Source organism: Labrus mixtus, chromosome 21 (genome assembly GCF_963584025.1).
Source record: "Labrus mixtus chromosome 21, fLabMix1.1, whole genome shotgun sequence".
Taxonomy (NCBI): Eukaryota; Metazoa; Chordata; class Actinopteri; order Labriformes; family Labridae; genus Labrus; species Labrus mixtus.
In genome coordinates this window covers 1,513,165-1,532,008 of record NC_083632.1, presented here as the reverse complement: position 1 = coordinate 1,532,008, position 18,844 = coordinate 1,513,165, and the positions used below count along the sequence as shown (strand labels likewise).

Below are 18,844 nucleotides of genomic sequence, written 5' to 3'. Positions count from 1 at the left end.
ATTATTTAAAAAATCTGAATTTGATGACTGATGACTAAAAGTCTACAAATGAAGCTGGACATTTTTACCCAAAGGTGGAACTGTGCAAAAATGTATTTGGGTCTCTAAAGTGATTGTTGTAGCAGAACTGTGTTGAGTACTACAGAAAATTTTACCATATGAACAACCATGCTCATTTATTTCATTTTTAATTATTTACTTCTATCACATACTTATTAGTATTAAAATGATTAACCTCATCTGTCACAGAATGTCTGTAAATTATAATTTACCTCTAATGTTTGTTCTGCATAGACAAACCAAACTTGACCAAATAATACTCATAAACAGGTTTAGCTTCACAGTGTTATAACCACAGAAAAGATGTTTCTGAGATTAATTTTCAATGTAACAAAAGAAAATGACAGATATCTTGATGTAACTATTTCTGAAATCAAATCAAGTCTACTTCCTGGGCGGGTTATATTAAACTGGCTGCAATTCTAACCTCTGTCCGCTAGGTGTCAGTATTTCATTTGAATGTAAAGATGAAGGCAGTGATCCAACAGTTATCTTACAGCCATAAAACACAACAAGTGTCACGCCCTTTTGCTAAGAGGATGAAGGCAATACATTTACAAATACTATTTCTTTAAGATAATGAAAATAATAATAATAACAACGTTTTAGGATGCAACAAAGAATAAATACTGAAGGGTAATTAAAGTCACTTCAGAAATAACTAGTCCAAAGACTTGTTCTGTTTCTGCTGGTTTTTTTTTTAGGGCGACTTTCTTTTTTTTTCATCTTCAGAGTTCTACTCACCATCAAAACCATCCTAAATATCGTCATCGTCATTATCAAACAAAACTATCATCATCATCATCGTCATTAAGTGCGAATGTTTTCATGAAAGAGCCGGGTCTTTAGCTTTTTCTTAAATTGTTAAGACTCCATTGTGGACTTCTAAGACCAGATGAAAATAAAACATGTTGTAGAGCCTTTAGTGTTGCTCTAAATTTCTGATATAAACTTTCCCTTTATTTAAAAAATACATATTTAACATCCTTAAATGCTGTTGGAGTATACAGATTTACGCATCACACACACAATTTGATTTGTCGACTAGTTCTTCTGTGACCAGACACAGGATCTTCTTGTGACCCGAGAAACAACGACTTGGACCCACTTTAAGTTGAGAAAACTGATATATTTAAATTTCCCATATGCCTGTCATTAGCTTCAGTCATATTTATGTCATGTAATGAGAGCAGAAACTATTATTAAAGGCTTAAAATAGCTGCTTCTACTGACCTAGATTTGCTGACTTTCATCTCACTGCAGTCAGAGATCTTTAGAGTACTACAGCACAACACTTTGGGGAGTGAACCAGCTCTCAGTAAACCCTCTTTTGATGTCTTTTGTTAAACACATCCGTACCGTTCCCTACCAATTTCTTAACTATTTGACCCATTCACTGAGGCGTGAGGAGATTTGTGTGTGTGTGTGTGTTGGTACATAGAGAAGGAGTGTGATTCTGAGGTCCCCGTAGACCTCAATGTTTGCCGACCACCTCCATGGTAACACAGCGTGGAAACAGAGCAGCTGCTCAGCCTGGCATGAGATACCAGGTGTGTGGTGGGGCATGTTGTCTCACCAGAGGCCCCGATCACAATGTGACTTTATTCCAAGGAGAGGTTCTCCCTCAGTCTCAGTCACGCTTCATAGAAACTCAGACCTTTTTATTTGAAACACACAAAGCCGACCACACTTTAAAAAGGCTGCTGATATCATCCTGAAAGAGCGGATGAAAGGACGATAATCTCTGACTGTGATGTGTGCACAGGGAGGAGAAGGAACACAGACATTAGTGTTTAAATAGACTCAATGATTCAGTCTTACTCCTGGGATAATGCTTTAATCAGTATCATAATAAATTCCATTCAAGTGAGGTTTTTCTTTGTTATCACAAGGTGTGCTCGATGGTTCATATTTCACATTAAGTGCAGCAAGGACAGAACAGATTTCACTCCACTCATGGGATGACATAATGATGTGGATGTAATGAAGCTGTGAGAGCAGAGCAGTCTCGTCAAACTTAAAAGTCGACCTCTTATGACCCATTTGAACGCACATATAGAGTAACAATGCTGGAGTAATCCCGCGATGAGTCTGCAGGGGGCGCTTCACGGCGCGTTCTGTAAATCGCATTAAAGTTCCTTGATATGAAACCAAGAACTTCAGACGTCCTCAAGTCGGCCTCTTCTCAGAGCACTGGATAGCAGCCCTCCCCATGGCAGCCCTGCAGCGTTCTGCCCCCATGGAAAGGCTCCAGATTAGCCGGCCAATCAGCAGAAAGTGGGCAATTGGGGGCCTTAAAGAGGGAGCGCACAGAGACTGAAATGAGGCCTCCTGAGCCCCCCCCCCCTCCCAATGGGCAAACATTTTATAATGCATCAGTTTTGATTTGATGAAGGATAAGAGTTATTCACAATAAGGCGTGTCACTGACCTGTTTGACAGGTGGGCGCGGTGTAACGGTTTGTCAGGAGGTTTAAAACCCGCCTCAGCTCCAGCTCTCAGCCTGTCGTTAGGTTGACTGAAAGTTAGACTGAGACAGCATTTCCAGCATGGAGACCGCCATCGATGGGACTCCGGCGCCCCCTGCAGGAACAGACGGGGGACGCCACTCAGGCTTCAAACATTCATATTTACAGTCTCTGGAGTGAACATACACAGTGCAAAAACACAGTGCAATCCTGATGTGTATGTTTTTTTGACTCTTCAAGGAACATTTCATCACGTGCAGTCTCGTCATGTTAAAATACAGAGGTGATGAAATGAAGCCAGTTGGTTCAGATGATCTGGAGATGCTCGGTATCTGCTTCTGTCGGTCAGCTCAGAGAGTCTCTTAAGTATGTCAGGTATGTGAGCACCGTGAAGGCCGAGGGGTCCGTTTACTCCAAGAATGCCACCAACAGTCCCCCCCCCCCCACGCCCCTCTGCTGGCTTAGGTTTCTCTCAACACCTTATCCATTGGAAATCCTGGAGCTGTGCTTCACCTTCCGGCAGGCGTTTCCTGAGGGGCCCTGTGCTCGCAGAATGAGTGAGGGGTAGATTAAGTAAAGCCACATGACAAATACTTAAAGGACAGAAGCTCAAAGGGGGAACTGAAAGCTATTTTTGATAAAAGTTTGATACTTTTGAACATTTCCCACGACCCCGAGGTCCCTGAAGTCCAGCTTTAGGACTCCCATGGGTGCTCAGAGAATTCCTGGAGGTCTTGGGAACGTTTGGTTTCACATTTAAACTTCAGATGCTATGGACTAGCGGGTTGATGTGCGCACCCCCCATCTACAGAGGCTTTAAGTCTTTAAGTGTGGACTGCCCGGGTTCGAGTCTGGTCTGTGGCTCTCTCCTCGTATGTCAATCCCCGCTCTCTCTCTCTCCCCCTGGTTTCTGTTTTGGAGCAACGACCAAAAACCAGTAGATGTCGCGCTTGAGCTCCAGCATGAAATCAAAACAAACTGCTGTTTGGCCACGCCTCCTCCATCCTGAAGCCTCCGCTCTCCTCCAGAGACACACCTCCAACCCCTCTCCCCTCGTGTTGCACTAAGGAGTTATGAATTAGAACGCACCGTCATTCGGACAAAATTGACCTCGTTTCGAGCTTCATTGTTGTGTTAGCATGCTAATGTTAGCGCTCTTTAGTTAGCTCATAGCTTCACATTTCATGTAAACTGACACAGAATGAGCGTGATCTAAAAACTCTTACTAACATCCAAATAATCAGTGAGTATGTTCTTCTTCTTCTCTCTAGTTCTTGACTAAAACAGCTTTTATACACAAGGGGAGGAGCCGGCCGTCCCGTCCATGTAAACACGGCTCTGACAACAACACAGCCAGCGGGACTCGAGCTTCTCCCTCATTGTAGACAGTCATGACTCAGAGACACATTTACACAGGACAGACTTTATGATTTATTTATGTGGAACATGTCACACATTCTTCCTTTAAGGGTAAAATCTTAGAAAACGTCATGATTCAAAGAATTATATTCAGTTTTCAGGAACAACTCTTTGTTCTAGGAGGCTTTATGAATTTGGCCTCTGGTGTATAAAAAATATGATTTATGATATGAAATTAGTTCACAAGAAGAGGAAGGACAGAGTTTAGCATGCTGCAGGCATTCTGCATGAGAGGGATTAGTCCTTTCACTGATAATCTGGGTGAAACCCTGCAAACACTAAAGACCTCACAGTAACTTGTTTCACATTCTGCAACACCTTGCTGGCATCTCTATATATGGGAAAGACTTCTCAGGAATGCAAACCAAACAAAGATAAAAACCAAATATGTCGTTTCTGACCTTTAAATCCGAGGGGAACATGTTTGAGGAGGATTTTTCTCCCATGCAGAGGAGTCGTGCAGATTTGTGTTATCAGGCGTCATGTAACTTACCTCTGATGCAGTCGCGGTGTTATGGGGACGTTTTTTTTTTTTTTTTTTTAGCTGCAGCTGTGTCAACAGTCAGGGCAAACAGCTTACCTCCACTCCTTCAACCAGGAAAGAGTAAATGTTTTCTGTTTCACTGCACACACTTTATTTTCTGTAATGAGTCTCTAAGCATCGTCTGCATTTATAAAATCTGCAAAGATGACCTCAGAATCTGACTGCCTGGGTTAAAGAGATGGAAGAGTTTTGAAGTGTGGTTGTTTGATGTACCTGTCAGTATATATTAGCACAGGAGATGCTGATCAGCGTGGCCTCAGCTAACTCTTTAAAAAAGGTAGTGAGGAGGTGTTCAGGTGCTCAGATGTCCTCCTGACTCCCTCACAGCAGCAGCTTTGTCCCGAGTGCACAAAGACTTCACTGTTCCTATCACCGGCCGTGTCGCTGCTCCTAAATGACAAGTCAATGACGCACACCAGAGACTGTCAGAATTGGCAGGAATGTGTTTGATTGTTTCAGAAAGAGGGAAAAAAAAGAAGACCTGATGGAGTTAACTGAAAACTGTTTAAAAGAAGTTTCTCATATTTCTGCTTAAAATCAAACACATGCTCTGTAAAAACAAAAAGTCATAATGACATAAAATTCTAAGTTCTGGACCACTCTTCCTCGATTGGCCAGCTCTGTTTGCACCTTTAAAAAAAAGCGGTAACACTTTATATTAAGGTGATTGTAATAAGCATTAATAACAGGTAATAAGTCACTTATAGGACCTTATAAGATTCTTATTAACACAAATAAGACTATATAAGTGTTAATATAGGCATAATTAACACATTTATTATGTCTTATATACCATCATAAACATTAATAAGATGTTTATGAACATTAATAAAACTTCATGAGTGTTAATTAAACTATAAATTAATTTGTAATTGGCTTGTAAGATATTAATTAACACAAAGAAACTTGTTTATAGACCACTTATCAACATTCATAAGATGCTTATTGACATTAATAAGACTTTATTAGGTTTATATTAATGCCTTATAAAGGTTAATAAATACTTTATTATGCACTTATTAACAGCTCAGTGGAAACAGGGTCCAACTTTCAAGTAAACGCAGAAACAAAAAGGAGGTCTATTGAACTTCCACTCAAACAGTTTTTGGAGAAAAAAAATGCTACTACAAATACAAGTATTATCTTTAAGGATAACTGTAAACAACATTATGAAAACATTTGGTGTGTCATAGCTACCAACATATCTGATCAAATTCAGGGAAAAAGCATAGTTGTTTTTAACCCTGGTATTGACAAAAGAACCAAATTATGTACTTGAAAACGGGGAACTTCCAAGTGCACCAGAGTTCGGTTCGCCCTGTGAGAACGTGGTCCGAACCAAGAGAGGGAAGTTAACCAAAATGCAGTGCATTGTGGGTTAAATTTGGCCGCCTGTAAACGATGTCAAATAGGTTTGCTGAGTGTGGCTAACTTTAGCATCGCTAACAACAGCCTTCAGTCCTCCTTACAGGTTAAAGTATTCATGCCTGTGCGAAATGTGGTCACACCTTTTTCTCTATTTTAGAGATCAAACTACTGCCTAAACTAGCTGTCGCGATATTTGCACAAACAAAACTAATTTTATCCGAGCAGAAGGAATAATTAATTTATTTGTGATTTGTATAACTCTTATTGGTTGAAAATTCTCCCTCCTATATGCCCTGATTGGTGGAACCTGGAACTCTTGTATCATATTTTAGTGGGTTTTAAAGTTTTTCCTTTTCTCTTATGTGGTTGTCTCTTGCTATATCCACTCTGTAATTTATATGATGAATATCACAACATCTTGCTGGCTGCAAAACACTTTTGGACGTGAGCGGAGGGTACGCTCAAATCTCACGCCAGGTCTCAGTTCGTGTACGCACGTTTTCAACTCGGTGTGGACTTGCGGTGCAGCGAATCTGTCTGTGTCGGAGAATAATTAGATCATACTAGTGCAATATCTGTTTAGAGGAGTTGGATAGTGGTTTACATATTCATTGTTAGATAAGATATCGCATCTAAAATGTATTACGCTCCACCTCAAACGATCCTAGGCTTTTAAAATGATGTTGAGCAGCATAAGCTTTACTCCATCAAATGTGTGCGTCAGTGCGTGTGTGTGTGCGTGTGCCAGGCTCCCCAGGACCTCTTCGGTAAGCACCGATCGTTGGCCAGCACAGGAAACTGAGGCTGCTTGCGGAGCTCCGGTTGCCTCCCTGGTGGTTGTGGTTGACAGCTGGAGGCCACTGGTGCCTGGTAGTGAATCATCTGAAACATAAATAAAAGTATATGAATAAACTTTGCAACTTGTCGTTTCTTTCTGATATGGACAGATCACATTTAAATTAAGGGTAGCCTACAAAATCTAGTCGGGGCCATTAAATATTTACCATTATTATCAGTCTCAGGTGCAGGTTCAGGTTCATCTGTGTGTCCCCCACCACTGATGCCTGATATTGAGGCTGAGCTGATGAGGGATGCCACTCGCTCCTCTGTCTGCGACAATTTCAGGCTCGGGTCCGGCTCGCCTCCTCCAGTCTGCATGCTGCTTCTTTTGAAGGCTGAGACACGTTTTTTTGTGGCAATTTTCAGGTCCGACCAATTTTTTTTAACCTGAATGTAAAGCATTGTGATTATATTATAGCCTAGAGTACACAAGTTAAATATCATGGATGTGGAAATTAAATATTCAAATCTCAGCTGGAGTTCGGTTGTCCACACCGACGCTGTTGACTGCAGCAGTGATTTCTTGCCAGATTTTGTTTTTTTGATCCTTTATTCCACTTTTGAGGCTCCCAAAAAGCACAACTTTATTTGTTTCAACTGCCCTAGTGATTGTTTCAATCTCCATCTCGGAAAAGTTTCTCTTCTTCGTATTACGCAACTCCATGTTGTAAATTCTGGGGGCGTGGACAAGCGGAACCGTGAATATATAGGGGCGTGGTATTTAAATTATGATTGTTTTCAGCCGCCACACTTATCAACACCCGGTCTTGCGTACGCTGTGATCAGCCAGATACGCACGTTTCATAGGTCCCACGTGGACCTTGGCGTAAGATGATTTCTACACCTAAATCTGTGCTGGTTTCTACACCAGATTGATAAGTGAGGGCCAATCAGTTGAAATGTAGAACACTTCATTTTCTGCAGCATGAGAAGTTCACAGCAGGATGAAGGTGATCTACAGATTTTGATCACAAGGACTGGGAAAGATAAAACAACACTGTAAAAAAACCCAACTAGTTATGACTTTAAAAAGTTAGTGTCTGGGTTGCCTTAAAATGTTAAGTTACCTGAACTTAAAAAAGATAAGTTGAGATAAATTTGTGATTATTCCAAAGAAATAAAATGTTCTATAGTCAAATAAACTTGACATCAAGTTAGTTGTACTTAAATCTTTAAGTTCACAAAACTTTTGAACACAACTCAGTTCCTGTGAAATTATCTCGTTATCTAGTTGAGGCAAATGCTCTTTCTATTTCTTTTGACTTGAAATCCAAAGTTAAAATACTTTATCAAAAGTTGAATCCAGCTAAAATATTGAATTAAATGAATTAATCAATTTAAATTGAATATATATATTTATATTTTAGTCAACTTAAATCAGTTCAGCATATACATTTTTAGTGATTCTCTTTGCTTTTGTGGAAACTGTAAAAAAAAGGTATAATCTCTACAGGTTATTCATTTTTTCATCGAAACCAACCAACTTTAGTTCTTCAACCTTTGATAGCAGATCAGATCAAATAGCACATCTAAACATTTACAAATGTTTTTACCGCTTGTTGGTAAAAACATTTCCACCCAAGAATGTGCAAAAAATCAGTTGTCCTTCTTTTGCTGCATTTATCATTTATCGGTCACTTTTCTCAGTATTTTCAGATGCAATAAACGTATAAAATCAGGTAATTTACACATTTAATGAGGTGATCTTAATGAGGTAACACAAACATTTCAGAAAAGATCGGTGAGACAATGTCCAAATATTTCTTGGAAGCTTTCAGAAAACTCTTTTTCTCAGTCCATGGACCCTTTAAGGGGGCAGTGGTCACCACCGATATTCAATAGGTTCTTCTGTATGACTTTAAATGTATACTGTACTTCCTTTTGGTAGTGAATGTTAATTGCATACAGCAGACCCATGAGCATAGCTACCATATGCTACCAATAGTCCTTCATGCCATGCTGCTTGATCTGATGCAACAGGACGACCTCATCTTCTATCACCAGGAGGATGCTGACGTTCATATGTTATGCCGTCCTCAGTGTCTGTAGATTTACAAAAGACAGAAAAAATAGATATAGCTGTAAATTGTTTGTAATGCTCTCTGAGAAACAACATTTTTAGCCGGCAGATCCACCTATAATCCTTCACTCTGTGAGTGAACTGAGCACAGACACAAAATATGGCAGCGCCCAGTAAGACCTCAGGGTTTCTCTCTTCCTGTAACCCTAGCCCTGTGGTAACACTTAGGGGGGTTTACAGTCAGCTGAATCAGCACATAGAGAACTTGACAACATTGTGACAAAATGGTTGAGAAGCTCTTCTCTTAATCACCACTTGTCACTTAAGACTTTATTTAATATCAAATCACATCATTAATTACAGTTGTGTATTTAGCTTTAATTTATTTTTGTTTGTGTAACATTGCAGCACTTACTACTATCCCGGGTTTGTTTGTGTTAGCAATAAGTTACAGTTCACATCAAAGCATAAATTAACTTAAAGCAAACATACAGTCTTGACTTAGTTCAGTCATTTTTATTTAGTTTCTGGAACTGCAAAATATCATTGAATATCTTACCCATACTTACCACTGTTTGTTCTTTTGTTCAGTTTCCCATGTGGTTCCATGCAGCTAAAAGGGGATAGGCCAGCACTTCCTGGGTATTTATCAGATTGATGATGTCATCGCTGACATCACTGGGGCAGACCATTTTGAAGGGGTTTTATTTCTGAGAAATGTTTTCTTTCCAATAATTTCTGTCATATTTGAGTTACTGGTTGAATGTAATTTAATTATTTAAAGTTAATTTAGTTGAGTAAATGATCTGAGGCTAATTTAAGGGTTTATGTAGATTTCTTTGCTTTAAGAGAAAAGTGTAAACCCACTACTTGAGTTGTGCTGCACCCAGCTGCGGCCATTTTGTTAATGGGGCCATCTATAAAGCCAGGAGACATGTGCTCTTGCATGAGGAGAGGTGAGGACGTGCTGCTTTTAACATGTTTCTTCGGTCTGATTTAATCATGAAGTAAGTTGCCTTATTTACATTGAATGTTTGTAGTTTTGTTAAGTTAACACGTTTAATCACTGTATACTCACCTCTTGGAAAATCTTCATCTGCTGAATTGCTTTTCTACAACCTTCCTAGACAGTTGTGCTAACTACTTTACAAACATTGAGATTGACATTTCTTTCCATGTATCTAGCGATGTGGAAAATTCCAAGCTTTGGTCTGCAGGGACTCAGACTTTTTCTGACAAAGTCCAATCAATCAATGTGAACACTAGTGAGCTCTTTGGTAAAAGCATCCAAGAAGTAAGTGAAATAATCATCCTACAACAATATTTGAGAATGTTGTCCCCTGAGCTTCAGGTATCGATCAAAGAGCATGACACAGATTCAGCAACGGGGGCTACCAAGCTGGCCGATATCTTTGTGGCTGCACGGAAAAAGGGTCAACCATGGAGCTACAATGCATGGAGGATGACAAAGGACAGCCACAAACCAGCCCAACAGGAGGAAGCATCCAGTGCGGGTAATCCTCCCATGTGGGAGGGGCCGGCTAGCAGGCCAACAAAACCCTCTAGCAAAAAGCTATTTTTTTTTTATCTAAGTGGACTTGACTTGTTCTGGCAGGCCGTCAACCAACGATCTCAAGGAGCCTAAGAGAGCTCAAGAGCTCCCAGGAAAGTAGGTGGTTAGTGACTGAGATTTACAGATAGATACATGCAGTAATATGATGTACTGTATATGCACAGAGAGAGAGAGGAGCTCAAGGTGCCCCGGTAGTCTAAGCCTATAGCAGCATGGCTATCCCCGGCTGGAAGACGATTCCAGAGGAGAGGAGCCTGATAACTGAAGGCTTTACCTCCCATAGTACACTTAGAGACTGTAGGTACCACTAGCAGGCCTGCATTCTGGGACCGTAATGTTCTCGAGGGACAGTACGGCACTAGTAGCTCCTTAAGATAAGATGGTGCCTGGCCATTTAGAGCTTTGTAAGTGAGAAGAAGGATCTTGAATTCTATTCTAGACTGTATAGGGAGCCAGTGCAGAGAAGCCAACACAGGAGTAATGTGGTCCCTTTTCCTAGTTCTAGTCAGTACATGAGCTGCAGCGTTCTGGACCCGTTGAAGAGTCTTTAGAGATTTGCCAGAGCACCCTGACAAAAGAGAATTACAATAATCCAATCTGGAGGTAACAAATGCATGAACTAGTTTTTCTGCATCATTTTGCGACAGGATATTCCTGATCTTGGATATATTACGGAGGTGAAAATAGGCTGTTCTTGAAATTTGCCTGATGTGAGAGCTAAAGGACATATCTTGATCAAAAAGAACTCCTAGATTCCTAACAGTGGTGCTAGATGCCAGGCTGATGTCACTTAGGACAGTCAAATCACTAGAAAAAGTCTCTGAGGTTTTTAGGGCCTAGCACAACAACTTCAGTCTTGTCTGAGTTAAGTAGCAAAAAATTTCTGGTCATCCAGGTCCTAACGTCCTTAAGGCACGTTTCTAGCTGACATAACTGACTGGTGCCATCGGGCTTCATTGATACATAAAGCTGAGTATCATCTGCATAACAATGAAACTGTATGGAGTGCTTCCTCATAATATTTCCCAGAGGAAGCATATATAATGTAAAGAGAATTGGTCCAAGCACTGAACCTTGTGGGACTCCATGGCAAACTTTAGTGTGCATAGAGGACTCATCATTAACATGTACAAACTGAGATCGGTCTGATAAGTAGGATTCAAACCAACTTAAAGCAGTCCCTGTAATTCCAAGTAAATGCTCCAGTCTGTACAACAGGATCTGATGGTCAATAGTGTCAAAAGCAGCACTAAGATCTAACAAGACGAGCACAGACAGAAGTCCCCTGTCTGAAGCTAGAAGTAGATCGTTTGTAACTTTAACTAGTGCAGTCTCAGTGCTATGGTGGACTCTAAATCCTGACTGAAACTCCTCAAATAAATTGTTGTCATGGAGAAAGTCACACAGCTGATTAGCTACCACTTTCTCCAGGATCTTTGAGATAAAAGGAAGGTTGGGTATAGGCCTATAGTTAGCCAGAGTTCCTGAATCTAGAGTAGGTTTTTTAAGTAGAGGTTTGATTACCGCTACTTTAAATGACTGTGGTACATAGCCTGCCAGTAAAGACATATTGATCATATCTAATATAGAGTTGCTAACTAAGGGAAAGACTTCCTTAAACAGCTTGGTTGGGATTGGGTCTAAAAGACAGGTTGACGGTTTCGACGCAGAAATAATGGAATATAACTCTGAAAGGTCGATTGGAGAAAAACAGTCGAGGTTAAATTCAGGTCCTGGAACTGTCTCTGCCGTATCAGAGGTATCTGCACCAGGTAAGGGCAGGAAGTTACCAATTTTGTCTCTGATGTCTAGAATTTTGTTGTTGAAAAAGCTCAGGAAATCATTACTGCTGAGGGCTAAAGGAATACAAGGCTCAATGGAGCCATGACTCTCTGTCAGCCTGGCTACAGTGCTGAAAAGGTATCTAGGATTGCTTTTGTTTTCCTCGATTAGAGAGGCGTAGTAGGCAGCTCGAGCGTGACGTAGAGCCTTCATATATTTATTATGACTATCCTGCCAGAATAAACGAGATTCTACCGTTTTGGTAGAGCGCCATATTCTTTCAAAATTTTGCGACGTTTGTTTTAGAGTACGGGTTTCTGAGTTGAACCATGGAGCTAGTCTCTGCCGTTTGATAACCTTCTGTTTAAGGGGAGCAATCGAATCAAGAGTAACTCTCAACGAATCCACTGCACTATCAACAAACTGATCTAGCTGAGAGGGACTAAAGCTATCATAAGAGTTTCCAACTGGGTTGAAACACGGTACTGAATCAAAAGCAGCTGAAATAGCTTCCTTAAATCTAGCTACAGCACTATCAGAAACTTCTACAGAGCACATTTTTATTAAGCAGAGATAATTCTGGTTGGACAAAGTCGAAAGTAATAAGGAAATGGTCTGAGAGCAGAGGATTTTCTAGGAAAACTGTAAGGTTTTGGATTTCAATTCCATAAGCTAAAACGAGATCTAGGGTGTGGTTGAAACGATGAGTAGGTTCGTTTACACCCTGGGTGAAACCAATAGAGTCTAATAATGACATGGAAGCTATGCTAAGGCTATCATTATCAACATCCACATGGATATTGAAGTCACCTACAACAATTATTCTATCACTGCTAAGGACTAAATTTGATGCAAATTCAGAATATGGGCCAGGAGGGCGGTAAACTAAAACAGCTAGAACTGGCTGAAAGGTTCTTGAGACTGGATGTGGAAGACTAAGAACAAGGCTTTCAAAAGAAGAAAAGTTCAGCTTTGGTCGAGGGTTAACTAGAAGACTAGAATTAAAAATGGCTGCTACTCCACCACCTCATCCAGTGTCTCGAGGTATATGAGTACTAAAATGACTGGGAGGAGTGGATTCATTCAAACTAACATATTCATCTCGACACAGCCAGGTTTCAGTCAAAGTAAATCAATATGCTGATCTGATATCAGATCATTCACTAAAAGAGATTTGGTTGCTAAGGACCTAATGTTCAAAAGTCCGCAGTGAATTTTCAGATTTTTCGTAGTTTTGATTCTAATGAGATTTTGATGATTTACGCCTTTTTTGTCTACATTTGGATGACTTATAAAAATGGGTCTGGACCGGGGGACAGACACAGTACCTATAGTATAACTACAGTTCGATTCAGAATTACAGCTATAGTGACTGGGAGACAGATCTAAGTGTAAGACTGCAGCTCTGCCTCCTGGTCTGAACTCTGTGTTGTTGTCAGGGTGTTGGACTAATAACCTCTGCTATGTTTCTAGATAATAGAGCTGCACCGTCCAAAGTGGGATGGATGCCGTCTCTAGCTAGCAGACCAGGTTTTCCCCAAAAAGACTGCCAGTTATCTATGAAGCACACATCGTTTGCTGGACACCACCTCGACAGCCAGCGGTTGAGTGATGACATGCGGCTATACATGTCATCACTGGTCTGATTTGGGAGGGGTCCAGAGAACACTACGGAGTCCGACATCGTCTTAGCAAAAGTACACACCGACTCCACATTAACCTTAGTGACTTCCGACTGGCATAGTCGGGAGTCATTAGTGCCAACATAAATTACGATTGTATCAAATCTACAGTCTTTGTCAGCAACTTTAAATGAGATGCGATGTCGCCCGCTCAGGCCCCGGGTATACACCTAACTATGCCCGCTGACTTCACTAGCTTCACGTTTCGGACTATGGAGTCTCCAATAATCAGAGTTTTATTCTCAGCGGGTGTGTCGCTGAGTGGGGAAAATTTGTTTGAAACGTGAAGTGGTTGGTGGGGAACCGTGTGCTTCGATTTTCGACTATGCTTCCCTCGGACAGTAACTCAGATTGCTCGGGAGTTAACTCCCGAGCAGTCGGGAGGCAGTGGCTGGGTTACTGTCCCCCACCTGGATCATCAAGGCTTCAAAGAGCTAGTGGTGTAACCCAATGGTGCTTGTACCAAAGAAGGATGGAAGCATAAGGTTCTGCATTGATTTCAGGTACCTGAATTTAATTTCTCTATTTGATTCCTATCCAACACCAATAATGTATGAACTGCTTGAAAGGCATAATACTTGACCACAATAGATCTCTGCAAGGGTTATTGGCAGATTCCTCTCACCGATCGGTCACAGGAGCTGACAGCCTTCAGGACACCATGGGGCCCTTTCCATTTCACAGTAATACCATTTGAGTTTCACAGCGCTCCAGCAACTTTCCAGAGACTCATGGACCAGGTAATTTGTTATTTCTCTGGTTTTGCTGCAGGATATCTAGATGACATTGTCATTTACAGTAACGCGTGGGACGAACACCTGCAAGCTGTCTTGGATCGCCTTCATTCTGCCTGGAGTCCTGTCCCCTGCCACAAACAAGGAAGCAACTCCGATCTTTTTTGGGCTATCAGGCTTCTATCACCGCTTCATACCCAATTTCTCCAACAGGGCAGCTCTTCTCACAGACTTGACTAGATCCTGGAGTCCCAATCAGGTCCAGTGGAAAGAGGAGGCGGTGGCAGCTTTCAGTGATATGCAGCAATCACTAACTAAGCAACATCTTCTGTACAGCCCAAACTTTCACGAAGATTTTCTTCTGAAAACTGATGCTTCTGACAGGGATTTGGGAGCTGTGTTACTCCAGGGACTTCAGGATGATCGGCATCCAGTCGCCTACATCAGCCAGAAACTGTTCCCCAGAGAGGTTCGATATTTGACGGTGGAGAAGGAGGCACGGCTATCAAGTGGGCCCTTGATTCCTTCCGGTACTACCTTCTTGCTCAAGACTTCACCTTGGAGACGGATCACAAGGCCCGCTTGGTTTATAAACTTGGTTTTCTATTTTTGGGTAAAATAAAAACCTACCTTTTCTTTAAACTTACTCCTGTGTCTCGTGCCTTACTGCTTGGTCCCTAACAGTCCCCCACAAGAGAATCCTTCTCACCAGGGTAAGAGTGTTTATAAGACACACTACAAGTGAAGGCCTGTGTCTGGCCATGAAATGTTTGTCTGATTTCACCTATGGCTTTGATGATGTCACCAGTTGTAATAATCCCAATGGATTTCATTACCTACATAAAGATGTGGGTTCTTCTTTTTTAGGCTTTGGTAGAGAAACCATCCAGTGGTGACAAGAAGACGTACCACTATCTCCTCACACAGAAAGACGAGGGAAAATACGTACTCCCATTTTTCTGCTGTACGTACATTTGATAAGTGAAGGCCAATATGTGTTATGTTTTTGTCAACAGGGATATACAATGTGTTTCTACTCATGTAAAGATGGGTTTTTCCACATCCAAACTTTGCCTTATTGTTGACCAAATGAAACATTCATTTTTCTTTTTGTCATCACAGCCATAGAAAAAGTGGATGTAGGATCTTTGAAAGAGGTTCGTCGAGACCCTTTTCTGTTAGGGTTATTTTTTATTTTCTGATAAGCAGAACTTTAATCCCACCTCTCTACACACTCAGCTCCAGTCTCAAATCAAGATAGACTTCTGCTCGACCAATGATTACCACATCAAGGGCTGCAGTACAGTGGTGCTGTTCAGTCTGGGCCATGAAAACACTTGGTGAGTTATTGTTTTATTATGGCGCTTGAAAAAATAATTTTCGCTGGTGTATCCATGAATTAAACTGTAATGGAAGATATCCTTGCTGCCTTGTCCATCTTATACGTTTATCACTGATGTTTTTCCAACTGCATTTTAAACTGGGTTTGGCTGTAATTATATTTACTGTCAGATATTCCCTCTGGACACCTTTGTGGACAAAATGTACACACAAAATCTATAATATTTGCGTTTGTATTTTGCTGTTTTTTCTGCTTTTGTTTTCTGGCCTTTTTCCTGCTTTTGACACTATAGAAGGAAAGAGTCAACCAGCACTGAGCCAGAGTTACCACAAGGGTTCCAAGTGATATGCAGAAAACTGATCCATCTTTTCTCTCTTTTCCAGAAGGCAGAGGAGAAGGAGCCGGAGGCTGAGTTGGACATCATAAGTGATGAGTATATCCTGCTAAATGGTATCCTCTATTGTCAACAACAGTCAGTGTTGCAGCTAGTGGTTCCTCAAGCAGCTAGAAACACCATACTTGCATTGAGGCACTCAATTCCCTGGGTTGGCCACATGGGCAAACACAAAACCATGGCTCGCATTAAAAACCTTTTCCATTGGCCTGGCCTGCGCAGAGATGTTGCTCAGTGTTGTGAAAGTTTCCCTCAGTGCCAAATAACATCTGCTAAAACACCCCCCAGAGCTCCACTTCAACCACTACCCATTATTGGGTAGAACTGCTTGAAAGCCTTCAGGACACCAAGATGCCCTTTCCAGTTCACAGTAATATCTGGATGACATTATAATTTACAGTAACACGTGGCAGGAACACCTGGAACACCTGCAAGCTGTCTTGGAGCGCCTTCATTCTGCCGGGCTTACTGTCAACCCATCGAAGTGCGTCTTTGTTGCTGCAGAGACAGAGTACCTGGGTCACGTCATCGGCAATGGGGTTGTACGCCCTCAGGTCAACAAACCCCAAGTTTTGGTAAAGGAAGAATGTGCAACATTTTACACGTAAATACAGCAGAAATCAAGTATATCCTCTGTAAATGTCTCACTGAGTCATGACTGTTTACATTGCTTGAGTCCCACTGTGTTGTTGTCTGAGCAGTGCTCAAAGGGGCGGCATCTACTGGATCAAAAAAGTCCCACATTCTTCCTTAAATAATGATGAATTAATTTAAATGTACGCTTTCAAGTAAAATCTTTCCTGGAAATGTTGGCAAGATTGAAAACCATCCCGTATGTCTTTGTGTAGATTTTTATAACACTAATCTCTTCACAGGGTGATAAAGAAAATGTTCTGACTCTCCGGATGATGGACCCTCATCAGGCCAAAATCTGCTCGCTCACTGTCAGCAATGGCTTAATTCCAGGTACACTCTTGTTTACAAGTACAGTATATATACATAGCTAAACACTTTAAATACCATTTCAACTCCTGAACATTTATTATCATAACATTTAGTGACAAGTGTGAAAGCCTTATGTCTTGTTTATTGCTACATTGTTGTTTTTCTTTTGGGGTTTTATAGAGACTTTATTTTTGTGTATTGTTGGGATTTTTACGTTGTGTAAAGCACTTTTTAGCATTGGTGTTTGATAAGTGCTTTGTAAACAAACTATGATTTCTAATGGGTAAAAGAGAGAATGAGGAATAGAAACAGTTGTTCAAAGGCCTGTTGGAAAAGATTGTGTGATGATTGTTGTTGTCTTTTCTTCTGCGTAAGGATACCCTGAGTCTTTGGGACCTTCACTACCTAGTCATGATTCACTGTTGGCCCGTTCTGGTCATTCATGACTTTGAACTCACCACAGAGTGCGACTCTGCCTCCATGGTGGCGTATGTATTAGTGTTTTAAAACATACTACAGCTGTGATTTATACAGAGAAATGGGACTCAAATAATGATGAAATATCTGTTTCACAGCCAAGACAAAAGCTGCATGAAGATGATTACACTGACCAAACAAGACTACTGTCAGGTATTTGTACAAACGCTTTTAAAGAACTGTGAGATGTGATTTTCACGAGGCTGTTCTGAACTTAACATAAAGCTTTTATGATTTTTCAGATCAACTCACTGCAAATACGATTTCTGCCCTCGATGACTGTTTGTTACTCTCTGGATGTGTCTTTAGTCTCCTGTCTCGTCCAGACAAAAATAAACATGGTAAACAATCAACACTTATTACAGTGGTAAGTGGATCTTGCATGAATTAAATGTAAAGATTTCTGCACATTTAAGTAACATGTTTTACTCATTCAGATTTCGCACACCAAGACGCCATAGTGCCAACATGCTCTTCCTCAGTTGACTCGAAACGTCACTTAAAAAATCCTTCAAACGGGAGCTTCTTGTGTAGATCTTGTTTTTACTACATTCCTGTTTAATAACTACTCAAGAATGTGATTCAAGTTTCAACATACTAAACCGTCTTTTTTTTGTCTTTTGTTTTTTTGTTTCTCAACGATAGTCAAAGAGAGCCGATTTCTTCTGTCGTCATCAGATGCTTCACAGAGGGTTTGCCCGAGAACTTTATTTGGATGCATTTCCATGTTTCTTCCATTTTCTAAAATATTTGGATTGTTATTTTGACTTAGTTGACTTCTCTTTGATTCCCAGACATAGCAGACTTGGCAGACTTCTTCACAAACACATGTTTGATGAGGCTGAGAAGTCTGCCTACCCTGACCTATGTTTTAATTGTGTTCTTTTTAAGGAGGATAATTATGATTCTAAAGGGGTGGAGAATCTGAAGTCCCTGGTTTCCCACCTCTGTCAGCTCCTGGACCTGCACAAGAAACAGGATTGCAGACTTTCACGTTCAGTCTTTGAGAAGGTGTGTCTTCTATGAAAAACCCATTTTACGATATACAAGTGTATAAGAGATGTTCCAGGTGAAGTCATGATAAGATACGATATTCATATCTATTTCTAACAGTAAAGTACTCATGGTGTAATGTTTAACCTTATAAAGCAAATGGACTGTTAAAAACAAACAAAAATAAACCGTAAAAAGTTAAGG

The 18,844-nt window shown here is 40.8% G+C and overlaps 2 protein-coding genes across 3 annotated transcripts in view; one reads left to right on the top strand and one right to left on the bottom strand.

Annotated features, from left to right (window-relative positions):
• gprc5c (G protein-coupled receptor, class C, group 5, member C) overlaps positions 1–18,844 on the bottom strand; it is a 44,897-nt gene that overhangs the window by 7,373 nt on the left and 18,680 nt on the right. The gene's annotated exons all lie outside the window — the stretch shown is intronic.
• LOC132955896 (kinetochore-associated protein 1-like) lies at positions 17,288–18,808 on the top strand. Of its 2 annotated transcripts, XM_061028982.1 has the most exons (4): positions 17,288–17,658; positions 17,746–17,800; positions 17,890–17,988; positions 18,539–18,808. In XM_061028982.1, the coding sequence occupies exons 1-4, from the start codon at positions 17,582–17,584 to the stop codon at positions 18,671–18,673; spliced, it is 366 nt and encodes a 121-aa protein (XP_060884965.1). In that variant the 5' UTR covers positions 17,288–17,581; the 3' UTR covers positions 18,674–18,808. The 2 variants fall into 2 exon arrangements, 1 of the variants encoding a protein (XP_060884965.1); XR_009665962.1 differs by lacking the exons at positions 17,288–17,658; positions 18,539–18,808 and adding an exon at positions 18,293–18,420 and having other exon boundaries at positions 17,678–17,800.

What these genes read in the sequence shown, in the direction of transcription:
- LOC132955896 (XM_061028982.1), top strand. Translation starts at nt 17,582, where the DNA reads ATGATTCACTGTTGGCCCGTTCTGGTCATTCATGACTTTGAACTCACC. An exon ending in GACTCTGCCTCCATGGTGGC is followed by an intron (nt 17,659 to 17,745) that starts GTATGTATTAGT and finishes TCTGTTTCACAG; the next exon opens with CCAAGACAAAAGCTGCATGA. An exon ending in CCAAACAAGACTACTGTCAG is followed by an intron (nt 17,801 to 17,889) that starts GTATTTGTACAA and finishes ATGATTTTTCAG; the next exon opens with ATCAACTCACTGCAAATACG.